General features: G+C 37.4%; 1 protein-coding gene across 39 annotated transcripts in view; it reads right to left on the reverse strand.

Annotated features, from left to right (window-relative positions):
• The window catches only part of adgrl2a (adhesion G protein-coupled receptor L2a), a 123,129-nt gene that overhangs the window by 24,291 nt on the left and 83,211 nt on the right, over positions 1-15,627 (reverse strand). For 29 of the 39 annotated variants that reach the window (XM_044129564.1, XM_044129562.1, XM_044129566.1 and 26 more), the window contains 9 exons: positions 13,026-13,319; positions 12,377-12,480; positions 10,506-10,691; positions 9,902-9,940; positions 6,924-7,107; positions 6,092-6,214; positions 4,333-4,538; positions 3,502-3,675; positions 626-838 (listed from right to left, as the gene is read on the reverse strand). In XM_044129564.1, coding sequence (XP_043985499.1) covers positions 626-838; positions 3,502-3,675; positions 4,333-4,538; positions 6,092-6,214; positions 6,924-7,107; positions 9,902-9,940; positions 10,506-10,691; positions 12,377-12,480; positions 13,026-13,319 — 1,523 coding nt within the window. The remainder of the gene's footprint in view (positions 1-625; positions 839-3,501; positions 3,676-4,332; positions 4,539-6,091; positions 6,215-6,923; positions 7,108-9,901; positions 9,941-10,505; positions 10,692-12,376; positions 12,481-13,025; positions 13,320-15,627) is intronic. The other 10 variants (XM_044129549.1, XM_044129567.1, XM_044129547.1 and 7 more) reach the window with 1 other exon arrangement.

Raw genomic sequence — 15,627 nt, forward strand, 5'->3', positions numbered from 1 at the left:
AACAAACAAATGAAAGAACTCTCTCAGGAGTTATGTACTCTTCATTCCTGTAAGTAAAGCCTTCATAACATTAGCTTGTAGAACCGTCAAAAGCTCTTTATTCAGACCTGTATATCAAAAAGGACTATATTTTAGCACCCAAGGAAAACATGACATTTACCATTTCTGCTACTCTCACTCAGCAAAACATAAATCAGTGAGACTGATGAAAAACCCTAATGAATATTCATTCACCACATGCACAGCTCCACTTTTCCATCAGCACAGCAGAAATTAAAATGTCATGCATATTGTGAGGTTAGACTTAGAAGATTTTCACATACTGCTCAGCTCTGAAAGCTTTTGATTCCCTGCTGTATGCTGAAAATGTTTTTGTATTTGTGGAGATTGAAGGGAACGTGTGATGAAAAAAAGAAACGTATTATGGCTTAGGCATGGCAGGCGCAGGGACTTTAAGTGAAAGAGGGCAAAAAAGACCTGTCATGTCAGAGACAAGTGGATTAGGTTTGATCTAGCAAACGCTAAAAATCTTGTTGAAATAAATGTCCTTTGTCTTGAGGAATGAGAGGAGATTAAATGAGAAGTAATAAGTCAAAACCAAATCAATAGGGTCATTCCTGCTTACCCTCGGTTCTGTCATATCGATACCAATTAGGAATATTAACTCTGCAATGAAGAGATTAATGCACAGATTCTTGTGGATGGTGTTGCGATCGCTCTGCAGGCCCCGGAAAAAGCAGAAGGTGAAGATGCAGATAGTCAGGCAGACAAGGGAGACCACTATGCCGACCCGGGTGATGACAGTTAGCAGCAGCTCGTGGTGATCTCGAATGCTGCCCTGGAAATAAAAGAAAACATTTTATATTTTCATATGTTTTTAATAAGTACTGTTTATGTTTGTGGAGAAAGAGAAACTAAAGACCCCTTTTGGCCAGAACTATTGAAAGCAGTTTATGCTGTGTTAAATTATGAAGAATTTTGCAAGAAGTCCTGAATTGCCTTCTAAATTCAATAATAGATTAGTTACAAAAAGAAACAGCTATTTTACCCAGAACATAAGAGTGATTCAACATTAAGTGGATGTAAGTGCCAGTGAGACTACTAGAAAACATATATAAAAGCTCCCATTCCTCTACAAAGCAAACTTCCAATCAGGTCCCAGGATATTACTGAGTGGGCAATGAATTTAGATACAAATCTTCATTCAAAAAAAAAAAAAAAATTCTCTTATCTTGCTTTAATTTACGCTTCCTTCCTTCATTCTATTTTAATTTGTTTTGCCTTTTCAAAGTAAATAATGCATAAACACATTTAAAATTCAATTTTTCCTTTTCCAGTAATCTAATGTAATGTCTTTTCTCACAGTTTAAAAGCCTCTTCGGACTGAAATCACTGTGATCTTATGAGATCTGAAACAGAGACAGTTATCTATAAATATTTCTTAAAAACTACAGGTAATCAAATGAAAACTAAATATGTTAGATAGAGCCGTGGTTCTCAAATTGTGGTGGTATTACTGTAAGTGGAAATTGGATTCCCATAAGCTGTACTCAGAAAGAAAAGATGAAGCATAACCTGGTAAAACCAGACCCTTGTTCTATTCTTTGCTTTGTACACAGAGTATGGACCCTCGACTATTGAGAAACGATTGCTTGCTGGGGGTGTGGACTGTGCTGAAGTATTAAATTTTACCCAATTGCTAATGTTTGGCTATGTCACATGTAATGCACTAGCTTAGAGTTTACCGAAAATTGTGTGCATTGGAAATAACCCTTTGGGGAGTAAGACCACGACATCTTTACCAACAATAAAATGTCGTAAAGATTCCTCCGACTTTAATTGCTCAAAATTTGAAGCATGGCCAACAAAGACTGAATGGCTTTGAATGCCAAAAACGTTTTTATAAATCTTGTAAAATGACCCGCTTAGTTACATCATAATCCTGACCACCGGGAAGAAGACAAAAATTGTGATTTTTTTGTGCAAAGATTCTCTATATTGTTAAGATACCAACTTTTATTGTTTAACCATTTTTTTTCAATGAGAGCCTTAAATGGAGAGGAGAAGGTGCGGATGGGGGGAGGAGTATTTCGTAAAATTGATGGAAAGTCCCCGAAAGAGCCAGAGCTTCTTAAAGAGATATAGTTACAATGTAATTACTTGACTATGTGCTATGAGATTGCACTATTTGCCTAGAAAATAAATAATTTCACCTCTTTAATAAACATAAATTGATTTCTGTGACAGAAAGTAATTGTGTTTTGTCTAGAAGTACAATTACACACCACAATATAACTGGTGCAGTGAAGTAGCACATTTGATAATCATTATTTTTGAAGAAAAGTATTTATGTTTGTGTGATGCATATTCACAGGAAGACAATACATCTGTCTGGCTATCACCGATGTATTGCCAAAAACACAGATAATGTTAAAATGCGTTTTATATTTATTGCAATTAATACCACAAAATCTCAAGGATAAACTGCAAGTCCATCTGGTTTACCATTTTCACAAATGAAACCTAATGGAGAATTAACAGAGAAGCCCCAGTGAAACTACTTTTGGCAATTTAACAATAACTTACTAGACTTAAGGAATTTTCACATCCCTCAAGCAATTCTTTTCTAAACACATTTTAGGAGGTTTTTTTTACCCAGTTAATGTAACTCTCAGAGCACTTTCATTCTCCCCTACAGTGTCCAGTCCAATTACATGCAGAGGGACATTTATGCAAATTATGGCATTAGATCATTTAGTGGATTCAAGCAACTTTTAGGACAGCCAACAGTCACAATTTGTACCGAAACCTAAGCATCAGTGGTGACAGAGAACCAACCAGTATAGCTCATGGCTATTACAGCTGCACAAAAGATGTTTCTATTGAACAAAGATCAGGCAAAAGAAATATGACAAAGAATTTTTTTTTTATGTGTCTGTGAAATGGAAATAAGCTGTTAGAAGTCAAGACTGTCATTGTTTTTGCTTTGTGCAACAATATCAACTACTATTTTTATTTAGAGTGAGGGTGTTTCAAGAGTTATCTCTTGAAGTCAAGAATCTGATTGCTTATCACCAATTTACTGGAGCAAATTCTTGTTTTGATTTCTCCTCAAAAAACAAGAGGTCACATCAAAAATGCTGATTTAGTTCAACAATTTTGTTGTTGAACTAACATTTTTGATGAGAGCATAAACTCCTATCTTTTGGGATGAGAGTTTATGTTGTATGTAATGATGTTCAAGGTACTTTAAGCTCAGAAATGTTCTCATCCTGTCAACTTCTACACAGGAAAAGCCAGCAAGCTTCACGCAATGAATAAACATTTTTTGTCTACAAGGAGCTAAGGAAATAGCACTGTTTTTCTGAATAGTTAAAAAGAGCCCTTAATACTGTATTTTCAATCTTACTTGTGGTACATAAATAACCTAGATTTAATAAAGGTGTTACATAGCATACAATTCTTGGAAACCACTAAGTTAAGCAAATAAATAAAACATACTGAAATTTCTCGATGTGCCATAAGAATGGCGAAGTTGGTGAGATGGCTGCATGCGCAGGTGGTGTGCGTTTTATTGGAGTCCAGAAGTTTGCAGCCTTGGGTGGACCAGTAGCCCATCATACTCCTCTCAGAGTAATTCCAGAAGGAGCAATTGGAGTTGAAGTAGTGCTCCATCTGCAGATAACAAGAGATATGGTTAAGTGTCCAAATAATTGACTTCCTCAAATTGAAGCACATGTAGAACACGGAGGCCATTTACCCCCTGCTCATACAAAGCATTTTTCTCCACTGATATGGATGAGGATTTTTTTTTTCTCTTCACAGCTCTTATGAAGCAATTCATATGTTGTGTCTCATTTGGCACATACTTGCCAAATCTACCCAAGCATGGTTGAGTATATGAGGCCTTAATAACAGCGAGGCATAATTGTTTGACGGCATGTCTTTAGAATTGAACAATTTCTCTGATAAAGAATAGAGTCACGCATGGCCCTCTGGGAACTCTAGTGACAACTTTAAAAGACAAAAGATAATTGGTGCTCCAGTAATTTCATCCTAGATTGTAGGGCTAATCTAGGAGTTAATTTCCCCCTCTATAAAAGAAAATGGGTATCATTTATATCCCAATGTTGATTAAAGAATTAGTTTTCATTAAGAATTCACTTGGGTTCTAAAGACTCCTTTAATTTGATGTTCAGTGACTTAAATAAACTGCCGACTGACCTAGTCAGACATTTACAATTCAAATTGCAGATCTCTGTCTGCTGGCTGTCCCCCTCTGGCGTTTTTTTTTTCATTTGACCCTTCATTCATTTCTACAATGAGACTCACGTCAATGTGCTGCAAGGTGAAAATGACGGGGTCATTAATAAACACCCGGCTGGACTCTTTGTTGATCGAAGCAGCGATGATGTCAGAATTGACAGCAACTGTCACGTTGCGACCGTAGGCCTCGTTTGCCATCTTGATGGTGGCATTTTCTGTGCCGAGGAACTGGCTCAGGTTTTTGTACAGCACAAAAACTAGCTTTGCGACTCCTGCAGAGTGAAATAACAAAAAAAAAAGAGAAAAGAAAAGCCACAACAATTCAGTGAATGATTTATACATAAAATGATCAAATATGGAGATGCAACAATTCCAAACAATACATTTAAACACTCACTTAATACTAGTGAAAATAAATGTCAAGTTTTAAACAAAACAATCAAATCACTAGGATAAAAATGACAGGTAAACCCACAGCTTCTTACAAATGTATTCACATCCCTTTGAACGGTTTCAAATTTTTGAAGTTACAATAACAAAGTAGGACATATTATTGATATTTTTCTGTGACAGATCAACTCAAAGTAGTGCAAATGTGTGAAGTAAAAAGAAATCGACATATTGATTTAAATGTTTACCTATTCATCTTTGCAAAAAGGGCAAGCTCAGTTAGATTTGCTGAATAGTATCTGAATACCAATTTTTAAGTTCCGCTGCAGACTATCAATTGAATTTAAGTCGGGACTTTGCTATGCTCTGGCTATATGCTTTAGGGTAGTTGTCTTGCTGGTACATAAGTGAGCATTTACTATAGTCTCTTACACCTTCTAACAGCTTTTCCTCCATTTAATAAAGTTCAGCCATCTTCCCAGCAACCCTCCTGAAGAAAAGCCTCCTCATAACATGATGCTGCCAGTACCATGGTTTTCTGTGTCCATTACTGGGCTTATGGTAAACTGCAAACAGTAAATCTTATAGCTTTCTTTCCACATTTTACTTCAGTTTCTATGGCTGGTTTGGTGGTAGGTTTAGTGTGGTTATTCTGATGGAAGAAGAAACTCTACCAAATTGTCAAGTCTTGTGGAGCTTCTGACAAGTTTCCTTCAGCGATTGTCCTGTTTAAGGTAATTTGGTTTGTTAAATTTCAGTGACACATGAACTAAATGTAGGGAAAAAAAATCTGGCCCTGTAGTAGATGACCAGAGCATCTTCTTCCACATGCTGTAAACTGCATGGATTGTGAGAAATTGTCTATTGTTGTTTTTGCTACTTGTCCATAAGTAGCAAATTCCTGAGCTGTGGATCTCCGCAGCTCCTCCAGATTTACAATGGACCTTTAGTCTATTTCTCTGGTTAACACTCACCTTGTCTGTCTTTTCATTTCATGTGGTCGGCACTGTCTTTGGACATTCACTGGTATGCCATCATCTTTCAGACTCGTAGAGTGTTTATTTAAGCTGTTTAATATTGAAATTAAAACTTTTACATACCATTTCCTTATCAGAGTAAAGGGTAGTGAAAACAAATGCAAGGCAAATGTCTAAATTTGTCTTTATTTTTCTTTAACAACCAGGCAACGTTCTTCTTTCCACCTTAAAGTATTTTGACTTGGTTTAGTCTGTTATTGTACCATGACAACATGTACAAAAATGTCAACAGGTATGAATAATTTTGCCATTTCTGGTTGAAATCAGAGAACTCAGATTATTATTTTTTTTTTTAAATTCCGCAACATTTTTCTTCACGTTCTCATGGAAACATGAAATGCTGCATATTAACGGAACGGATTCAATTTCCTCCAAATCATTCTCTTTGTAAGGCTTACCATTTCGACTATTGAGCTTGACGGTGTTGGCAGACAGCTGGATCGAGATCCCACTCTTGCTGGACTGTGGAAATTTAAAGTCCTGGACTTGGCCGTCTGTACTGAGCACATACACATCCAAGACTGCCGGACAAAGAGATTGGAGAGGGATTGGTTACAAGAGAAAAATTAAGAAATAGCAGGAAAAAGGATATCAGTCATTCAAGACTCTTTGACTCAGACTCAAAAAAGAGCAAAGAACATTAATACCAGGGCTTTTTTTACAGACATTCTTACACAAACTGTTACAGTATGCAGAGCAAAGGACACATGAATTTGTTATGTGAACACTAAATCTTGGCGAGAGTGAGCGATGCAATAAAAATGTCAATCATAAAGGAATAGATTTGTCCCCCCAGCCTCCATTTCATATGAATAAAACAGCTCTGAGGAAGAGAAACCTTCCCCTTGATAGTGTAACAATTGAAGAAAATGAGGGAAGGAAGAGGAGCCTGTGGATAAACAATGTAATTTTTCTGACTCCGCAGCAGGCTAATGCTCACATTAATGTATAGAGTTACAAGGTCTAGACGCACACATTTATAAAGTAAGTGTGCGCAATCAGAGAATCCAGTCTATTTAATTGTCTGATATTCATCACTTTGTCAGTAAGCGACTCGTTAAACTTAATATGCACTTTTTTCCCTGTTCCCCCAGGGCTTCAAGGCTTATTATGAAAACAAAGTTCTTTTTTTACGAGGCTGCTTTGTTTCCCTATGTCAGGAGTGACTCTTGTAATGAACAGAATATAATCAAATTAACTGAATTGCAAATGCATCTCTTTTTTACTTACTTATATTATCTGCAGGAACCTTGACAATTGCAGGCTCCATGAGGTTGTCTGCGAGGACAAAGGCACCCTCTTCCAGAGTGTCCAGTAACATGGTGGCGGCATGAGTTTGCTCTGTGCTGTTCATGTCGTGCCATGACTTTAGGGCCTCTGGTCGTAAAAGGTTGTCCACTGTGTCTACCATGGCCTGCGTCAAACCGAGCAAAACAGATTACAAAGATAAAGGCTTCAAACCAAAAAATAAAACAACTTACTTTGTTAGGAAAATATCAACATGCAAACACTGAAATGAATGAGAGTGATGAGAAATCATATTTTAAGGATTTAAGATAAAACATATTCATATCTCCTGAGCCTTTTTTTTTTTTTTTTTTTTTGCACAAATGTGGATGTATTTTGTCACAATTTGTGAGCAACAGAATGTCAGAAAAGTTGTCCAAGATTCAGAGGGCGACCCTGATCACCCTCTGTATCCTGAATTCACAGGGAAGTCACTATTCTCTACGCAAAACCATCATTGACCCAAGGCCAGCTGACCAGCCAAGCCCAAATATGAACTCTTGCTACACTGATTAGCGTAGGGTACATATTTACTCCACACTGCACGTAGTCACCGAATCACATTGCACTTTTATTACCATAAACATTTATTACCATGTGACTTTTATGAATTCTTTTATCTGAGCTATTGTTATTGAGTCCATTTTGTACTGCATGTTTCTTGAAATTTCTTCTCAGAGATAAACAAAGTTATAAGAACTGAATTGCATTCTTTGATAGTTTATGTGATAAATCAACACAAATAGTGTAAATTTTGAAGTGAAAGGGAATAAGTAATTCTTTCAACATCTTCTATAAACATTTTTTTTAAGAGTTTGGCATATATTTGTATTCATACTATCTCCGATATCCACAGCTCAGAAGTAAAAAGAGAGATAGATTCATGCTGAAACATTGTGGTGCCAAGTTTATGGTGTTGGTATGCTGTTCCCAGGCTGTTAATATACTTGTGTTAAAATGGCCTAGTCAAACTCCATAACTAAATTCAGTTAAGAGAGTCTGTTGAATAGAATATCTAACTTCCCAATGTTTTTAGTCCTAATTTGAAAATGTAAATGTTGAAAATTAATAATAAATAAAAAATCTGTTTTTCAACACCCAATACAGTAGAGATACACCCCAAAAAAGGATGGAGAGTAGAAGTGTGGCAGGACAAAGTACTGGTTGAGGAGGGAATGATTACAAATGCATAAGATTTTTTAATACGTAAGTAACTTTTTCACTTCATAACTATCAATAACTCGCAATAAGAGAAACTGACACTTGTGGTTGTAACATGATAAAATGTAAAAGCTTTCATAAATGGCTATGCAGAAATACCAATATTTCTGCATGGCCAAGTTCTAAAAACAGACATTTAGTGAGTTAAAAGACAATTTATTTGAAGTTGCATTTGCCCTTATAGACAAACTGCTAAAAGAGATGCATAAGCACATGACTGATGGCAGGGATTCAGTTTCTGTTTCAAGGACATTGCATCAAGTCAGACACTTTGAATCGCAGTATATTGAGCCAGTCATGCCTGTCTGATAACAGGATATTAAGAGATTGTGTGATGAAAGTAACAGAGGCTGCTCTCAATTAAAATTCTATAATTGCAAAGCTCAGTATACAAAAGTACAACCAGTCATTAAGAAACTCTCCAAAAGGACGTAAAAAGGTCAAGGATATTTTAGTGATATGCAGTTGTGAGTCTGTGTCCAGTGCCAAATCACTGAAAAGCTCAGAGGAGACTGAGAACAAATTTAGACTGGGTCATCCAGACAATCCAGGGTAAATTCAGGAAATAATCAAATCAATGCATCTAATCGCGAAATCAATGCCAGTGACGTCTGGTGGACGGAGGGCGGGGTAGTTAATGTGATGTTGTGTCAGGTATGGCAGATGTCAGATACTGCTGCCTCAACATTCCCTGTTCCAGATCTTTTCCTAGTTCATTAGTTCAATAAATGTTGAAATTTGCAACGTTAAGGCTTTTCTAACAGTGTCACCATCCCTGAATTCAAATTTAGACGTTGTGACATGAACGATGAGGTTAAATGGGTGGATTGTGGTATTTGCTATGTTCAGTTTTTGTCCCCCCTGCTTCATTCAAGTGTACTTTTCTGTTGGCTGCCTAATTAGCTGGATCTATTTTAATGCTCTCCCAAAGGAAAGATTTGGATAGGCGGGTCGTTGAGGACAGGTTGTTCCTAATGCATGGGGAATATGTGAGAACAAAATACTTCAATGTTTAGATGTTGATAAAAAAAAAAAAGGTTAATATGATATTTGACTTGTAACCTCTAATAAACAAACGGAGCTGCAGATAAATCTGTGTCCTTGTAAAATAACAGTCACCATTTATACTTTGCATGCAGTGAAAGGGTCAGGTGTAGGCACTTGATAGAAAACATAACAATAACGAATCACATCAAAACAAGGGAGCATTTTACAAGAGCTCTCAGAAAATAATGAAAAAAAAGGCGGTAAAAACTTCATCAAATGAAAAATGAAAGGGATGAAAGTACAAAGTATCTCTTTGAGTTGTGGTGTTATGCACCCGGGCGTGCACCCCTCAGCAAACACAATAAACATACAGGAGGAAGTGAAGAATGAATGACAAAAACCATCATAGCCATCAATGCAGAGAGGTGAGAGCAACACAACAACACATTCAAAATAAAAATAAAATAAATTCATAAGAAGCTGCCCCAGCAACTGGAGATGTCTTCTCCTTGTCTCGGAGCTCACTTTGAGTACAACTGCGGCTGCGTGTGGAGCAGTGACTCAGAAAAGCAGGAAGCACAAGGAGGGGGAAGAAGGGGTACATGAAAGTGCAGTAGGTGCATGCTGCTGGACTTGGGCTGGGACACATACAGCAAGTATGGGGACAGAGGGAACAGCAGCAAGCAGAGTGGGCAGAAGCATTGCTTCAGTACCTTCATGTATGCCCTGCATGTCCTTTCTCGTTTTTGAAGCTTTGTTTTTATTAAAAAAAAAAAAATAAAGAAAAAAAAAAGAAGAACAGATGAGAGGTAATTTACACTAAATCATTTGTTTGGATAAAAGATGGGTAGAAAACAAAGACATGTCTGATATATGGATGTACAAACTTTTTTAATAAATGAGTGGTGCAGCCACTCCCCATTGCCTTGTGCCACTGACCTGCTTATGAAGAGGTCTAAGAATAAAAGTGCTGCAGCTAATATTCATTACATACTGCATTTCCTTCCCCGCTAAGTTAGCACATCACAAAGAATTTAAGCCACCATACTTTGGCCAGTAAAGTAAAACCAATGTTATGAAACATAGATCTGCTAAAACACTGTAACCCCTTTCTTTTTTCATCAGTCGGCTGACCTTCTCTCCCATTCTTTTCAAATTCTGGAGGTCTTACAGATTTGTTTATCTTGACTAATTTGAACATTGACTTGCCTTAATCTTGACAGCTAACATGCTTTTTGTCTATTCTCTTGAGAATAGATAAGAAGGTTGACTTGAATTCTGATGCATAAGGAATTGACCTTTTGTTGTCATGGTTACCTTATTGAAGCTTCTTCCGGCAGAATCCTTCTCACTGGGCCTGTACTCCTGCAGCTGAGCATCGAGGATGTCCACCAGCTGCTCCATCAGACGCACAGAGGAGCTGACATCACCAGCGAATATCGGGCCTTTGGTGTGCTTGGCTAACTCATTGGCCAAGTTGGCTGCATTTTCACCACTACGGATCTGCATTGGAAGAGAGTGAATAATAAGTGCAAAGATAGTAGAGGCCAAGGTTGTTTTCAACCCAGTTTGTAATATCAATCACCACTTGAATGAGCCACCTACACCACTTTTACTATACAGCCACTTACAGTGCCTTGCAAATATATTCATATCCACTAAATTCTTTTGGAACAGATCAACACTAAGCAGCTCATAAATATGAAAAGTGGCATTTATTTCTAGCTTTTCCTCTGATCCTCTAAAACAAAATCAACTGCAGCAGACTGCAATCAGAAATCACATGATTAGTAAATAAAGTTTACATAGTACTAGCTCTGTGAAGGCCTAAGAGATTTGTCACAGAATATTAGTTAACAAACTTCATCATATACAAGAGGAAAGACAGGTCAAAAATTGATCTAGGGAGAAAATTTAAAGGTGGGTAGGGCTGTACAATATTTGGCCAAGCTTTAAACACTTTAAAAAATGAAAAGATAACAGCAAACTCTTAATCTACTCAGACTAAGACTGCAATCTAAATGGTTGGATTATGCTTTCTTTAGAAATGCTTAATGCATTTAACAAAGTTTAATAAAGTAACTAATATAAAATTGGGATTTACTGAAGTCCAACATTGTGTAAAGATTGCTGATATATGTTACTATTTACTATGAAATTTAAAAAAAAAAAGAAGAAAAAAGCATGGTCAGGAAAAGGCAAATGTTTTTGTGCCTAAAATTTACTGTTGTAAGATTTAAATTTGTCATTAAACAAAGCCTTAATCTGCATCAATAGCCTTAGCTGGCAGGCCAAATTAGTATCATTTTCAAATGTAGTCAGGCAAAAAATAAGTCCAGGGGGTGTTGTGGAAGTGGGACAGGAAAAAAAAGTCATTAAAATTATCGCTTCAAGTTTACTATGACTATGAAGAATATATAAGCGACAGTAAACATCTGGACGAAGGTGCCCTGGTCAGCTGAGATCAAAATCAAGCCTTGTAGTCTGCATGCTTGCTACCACTGCACATCACCTCAGAATGCACTACCTTCAATGCTAAACATAGTTCTTACAGTGTTGCGTTACAAAGACTTAAGACCATGTTCACTAACAATACAAACCCCTTAACATACAAACACATTTATAATTCAGTTTATTAAAGTCCATTCAAATTAGACTGACTCAAAGTCCAGAACAAAATCCAATCGTAAATCTGCAGGACAACGTCAGGATTCATGTTCACTGACACTAATTCGCAAAAATGGTGGTTGTACAAAGCATTTACTCTTGGAGTCTAAATAAAACAGTTTTGTACTGATCAGATTTGATTAGAAAACAAAAAATGTAAAAAATACATTTTTCTTCTATTTTAAAATTATTGACATGGTTGTTTATACATTAACATTTGTGGTTGTAATGTGGCAAAATGTGAGAAAGCCAACATGGGTATAAATACTTCTGCAAGGCACTGTTCATCACTTTTATTTAAAAGCTTATTTTACAATTTTACCTGACCTGAGATAATGTTTCACACCCCTGTCATCTTTTAAAGCTCACACAAAGAGTTTAAGTAATAGTGGCCTTTATTTGTTGTAATCGTTATAATAGTGACACATTCAATCCAGATGCACATCTACATTATTGTACTATCCTGTTTTCAGCAACACATTCCACTTATAAAAAGAACAGTGAGGGACGCTGGAACAAACCTTCTGGGCCAGCTGGTTGACCCAGTGGGAGGTACAGTTGCTAAGATCAGGGCCCTTTGGGTGCCAGTCCCCAGTGGAAAGAAGACATAAATAAGATGCCGTGCCTGGCAGGAAAAACAAGGAAAGATTCGTCAGGTTGAATCAACTCAAATCACAGACTGCTTTCCAAAAATGTATCCACAAAGGAAAAAAGGACAGATCAGAGGATGATCCGATAAGCCAGGATGATGGTCATTCAAATGTTTTGTTTTCTGGAAATATTTGCTGTATCCTCTGCATACCTTTATGTCAAAGTAGCAACTGTTTCCTGTCTTCTAATCAGTCCTGTATCTGATAAAGTCTAAGCATGATTTCAGACACAACAAAGACTGTAAGCTCAGAGGAATACATGTGAGCCTGCTTTCTCTCTGGCACAGTCATTACACATTACTTAATCAAATTTAGACCTAGAATTGAAAAGCTAAAAGCCTTACTCTGTACCAAATTGTTGTCACTTAGCTCAGTAGTAGCTGTCTTTGAAAATAAAAATACACTGGTATGCAGGGGTGTCAGCCAGATCTGATAAACTCAGGGATGTTCTCGTGAGATGCTTAAGGTTTATCGTACACAGCGCGCCCACATCCCTGTGGTGAGACAAAGCCCTGTTTACCGCGTGTTCCCTTGGGACAAGGTCTCTCCACCAGCATGCCCCTCTGGGTCTGAGGCCACATTATGTCTCTTTTCTCAGTGGCCTTGCAGAACCGCTCAGGTAAAGGGAAAGACTCCAGAGGCGGAGGAGAAGTCGTCTGTGGGATTACAGGCGGCGGCTTGGGCGCTCGCCTGCTGCCCTCCTTAAGCACCGTTGTGGTGGTGTTGGCCGCACCCCAGTGTGCTGTGGTTGTTGTAGTGACGGTCGTAGTTCTCTGAGGCTGTGTGGCTGTAGTGACTTCCGACAGAGGCGGTGCTGTGCAGACAGACGGGGGAGAGAATTATGATTTGGTTGAGCACTGACATTTGTTGTGTGCAGCTCAGCGGAGAAACCATGAGATTTATGAACTGTGCTTTCAAGGGAGACACATTTGTACATTTAGAGAAAATACAAAGGAACAGTCCTTAAAAGTGACAATCAACAGGTGAAGCTACTTGTTGGACACTTCAGCTTGGTTTCTTGGAATATCCCACATGTGTAATGTACACATTTTTAAAAGCATAATTGGAAAGTTTAAAGTTTTGGTTCACTGTTCTTTCTAGGGCTACATAATAGATTGCTAATATTTTATCAGCAGATCATCAGTGTGTGCAATATTAATTTGGCAAAGCACTGCTTGGCGTCCTTTAACTGTTAACTAATATATTCCAAGTCTTGTGAACTTGCATTTTAAAAGCTAATGTGATATTTACCCAGTTGGACAGAATATTACGGCAGCAGATGTTCACACTAAACACAAATAACATTGCTCAAAAATGCTAAGGCCACAGAGTGATGGAGGCATAGATGAGAAAGAAAGAAAACAGGCATATATCTCAACTCATTTTGCTATCATCATTATCGCCATAACACTGTCGCAAAATTGTTTTACTATGTTTCTTTGATACCAATACAACTAGTACAGTAAATTACAAATTCACACCCCTTGAAATTATTTTCATTTTCTAACAAGCATAAATGTATTTTATAGGAAATTTATATTGCAAAACACACATTAATTAATAATAATGATAGATTTACACATCTAGAGACTGAAATTGCTGCCCAATCATATATCAGAATAGTCTATGCTCAGTCAGACTGGATAGAAAGTAACTGTGAAAAATAAATGTTGATGTAAGTTGTTCCATTATAGATCTGTTTGTATGTTCAGCAGCTTCCCTGTCCCTGCTGAAGGAAGCATTCCCACAGCATAATGATACCACCACCATATGTTCCAGTTAAGATGGACTGGCATTTTTATATAGATGTGCAGAGTAAAACGTTTTGATATTTTCTCTAATCCAGTGGTTCCCAAAGATTTTCTGGGCCCCCCTACAGATTACAATAAAATACCCCCCCAAAAAAGAAATAAAAATCAACTGGGCACACACATAGTTCAACCAGACATAAACCTATACACATATTTTGATTTCAAACTCCACTGAAGTTTACTTCCCACTTCAGGTTGCAACAAAACACACTGCAAACCATCTTTACAATGAAACACTTTTGTGTAGCTGTTTTTTTTTTTTTCATTCATTCATACCGCTTTGTGCACCACCACCCACCACCCCGCCCCTGCAATGGCACTGTGCCCCCCTTAGGGGGCATGCCTCAGACTTTGGGAACCACTGCTCTAATCTAACCTCAGCATCTTCTTCCTTTTTATTGTGTTACTGACATAACTTGTTGCACTTTTGCAAACAGAAACAGAAAGTAATTTATTTTCAGCAAAGGCCCTTTTTGGGCCAAGCTTCATTCAAAGGCTGACAAGAGAAGCACAATATTCATTTATTAAAAGATTATCCAAACTTGGCTGTGCATACCTGCAGATCCTCCAGACATGACATGAATCTCTTGGTTCCTACTCAGACTAATCCTCTCTCAATGTGGTCCGTCAATTATTGTGGATGAATATCTCTTTTATTTACAGTTTTGCCGCACTCTTGATTTTGAATGATGGCTTGCAAATGTTCTGTCATATTATCATATATGAGTTTCTGTTCCGAGGCCTTGACAAAACAGCTGAAGTCAATTTCAGACTTCTGGATTTGATACCTCAAATAAAAGCAATTCCAACTTTTAGAATTCCTAAATAGTATTAGCGTACAAATGCAGGCCAGACTTTTCAGATTTACAGTACCAGACTTACTACTTCATTTTCACATCACAACTGTGTAGAACTGTGTTGATTTGTCACATTATGTACAATAAAATAGAGTGAAACTTATAGCTGCAGCATGATAAGTTCAAGTGGTAAGAATACTTTTACATAGTGCTGTAAACTTTTTTTATCTTAAAATGTAATGTTTATATATCCAGGATCTCCCCTGTATTACCTCCTGTATGTTTAAATACTGCTTATTTGAGTTGGTGAGTCTGATGAGGAGAATAGTAATTAGGGTAACATCCTTTTGGCAATCATTCCTGCCTGGAAGAGTTTGTGGCACGGCTAATTAAATTTCACTGGAGCAGTACCAACCTGTATGTATAGCCACAGTGCCAGAACATTTATTTTACAGTTTCTCTCAACCACTGATACTGTTACAGTGGCTATGTCGTAACTCATGCAACACCCAGG

This window comes from Gambusia affinis, linkage group LG10 (genome assembly GCF_019740435.1).
Source record: "Gambusia affinis linkage group LG10, SWU_Gaff_1.0, whole genome shotgun sequence".
NCBI lineage: Eukaryota > Metazoa > Chordata > Actinopteri > Cyprinodontiformes > Poeciliidae > Gambusia > Gambusia affinis.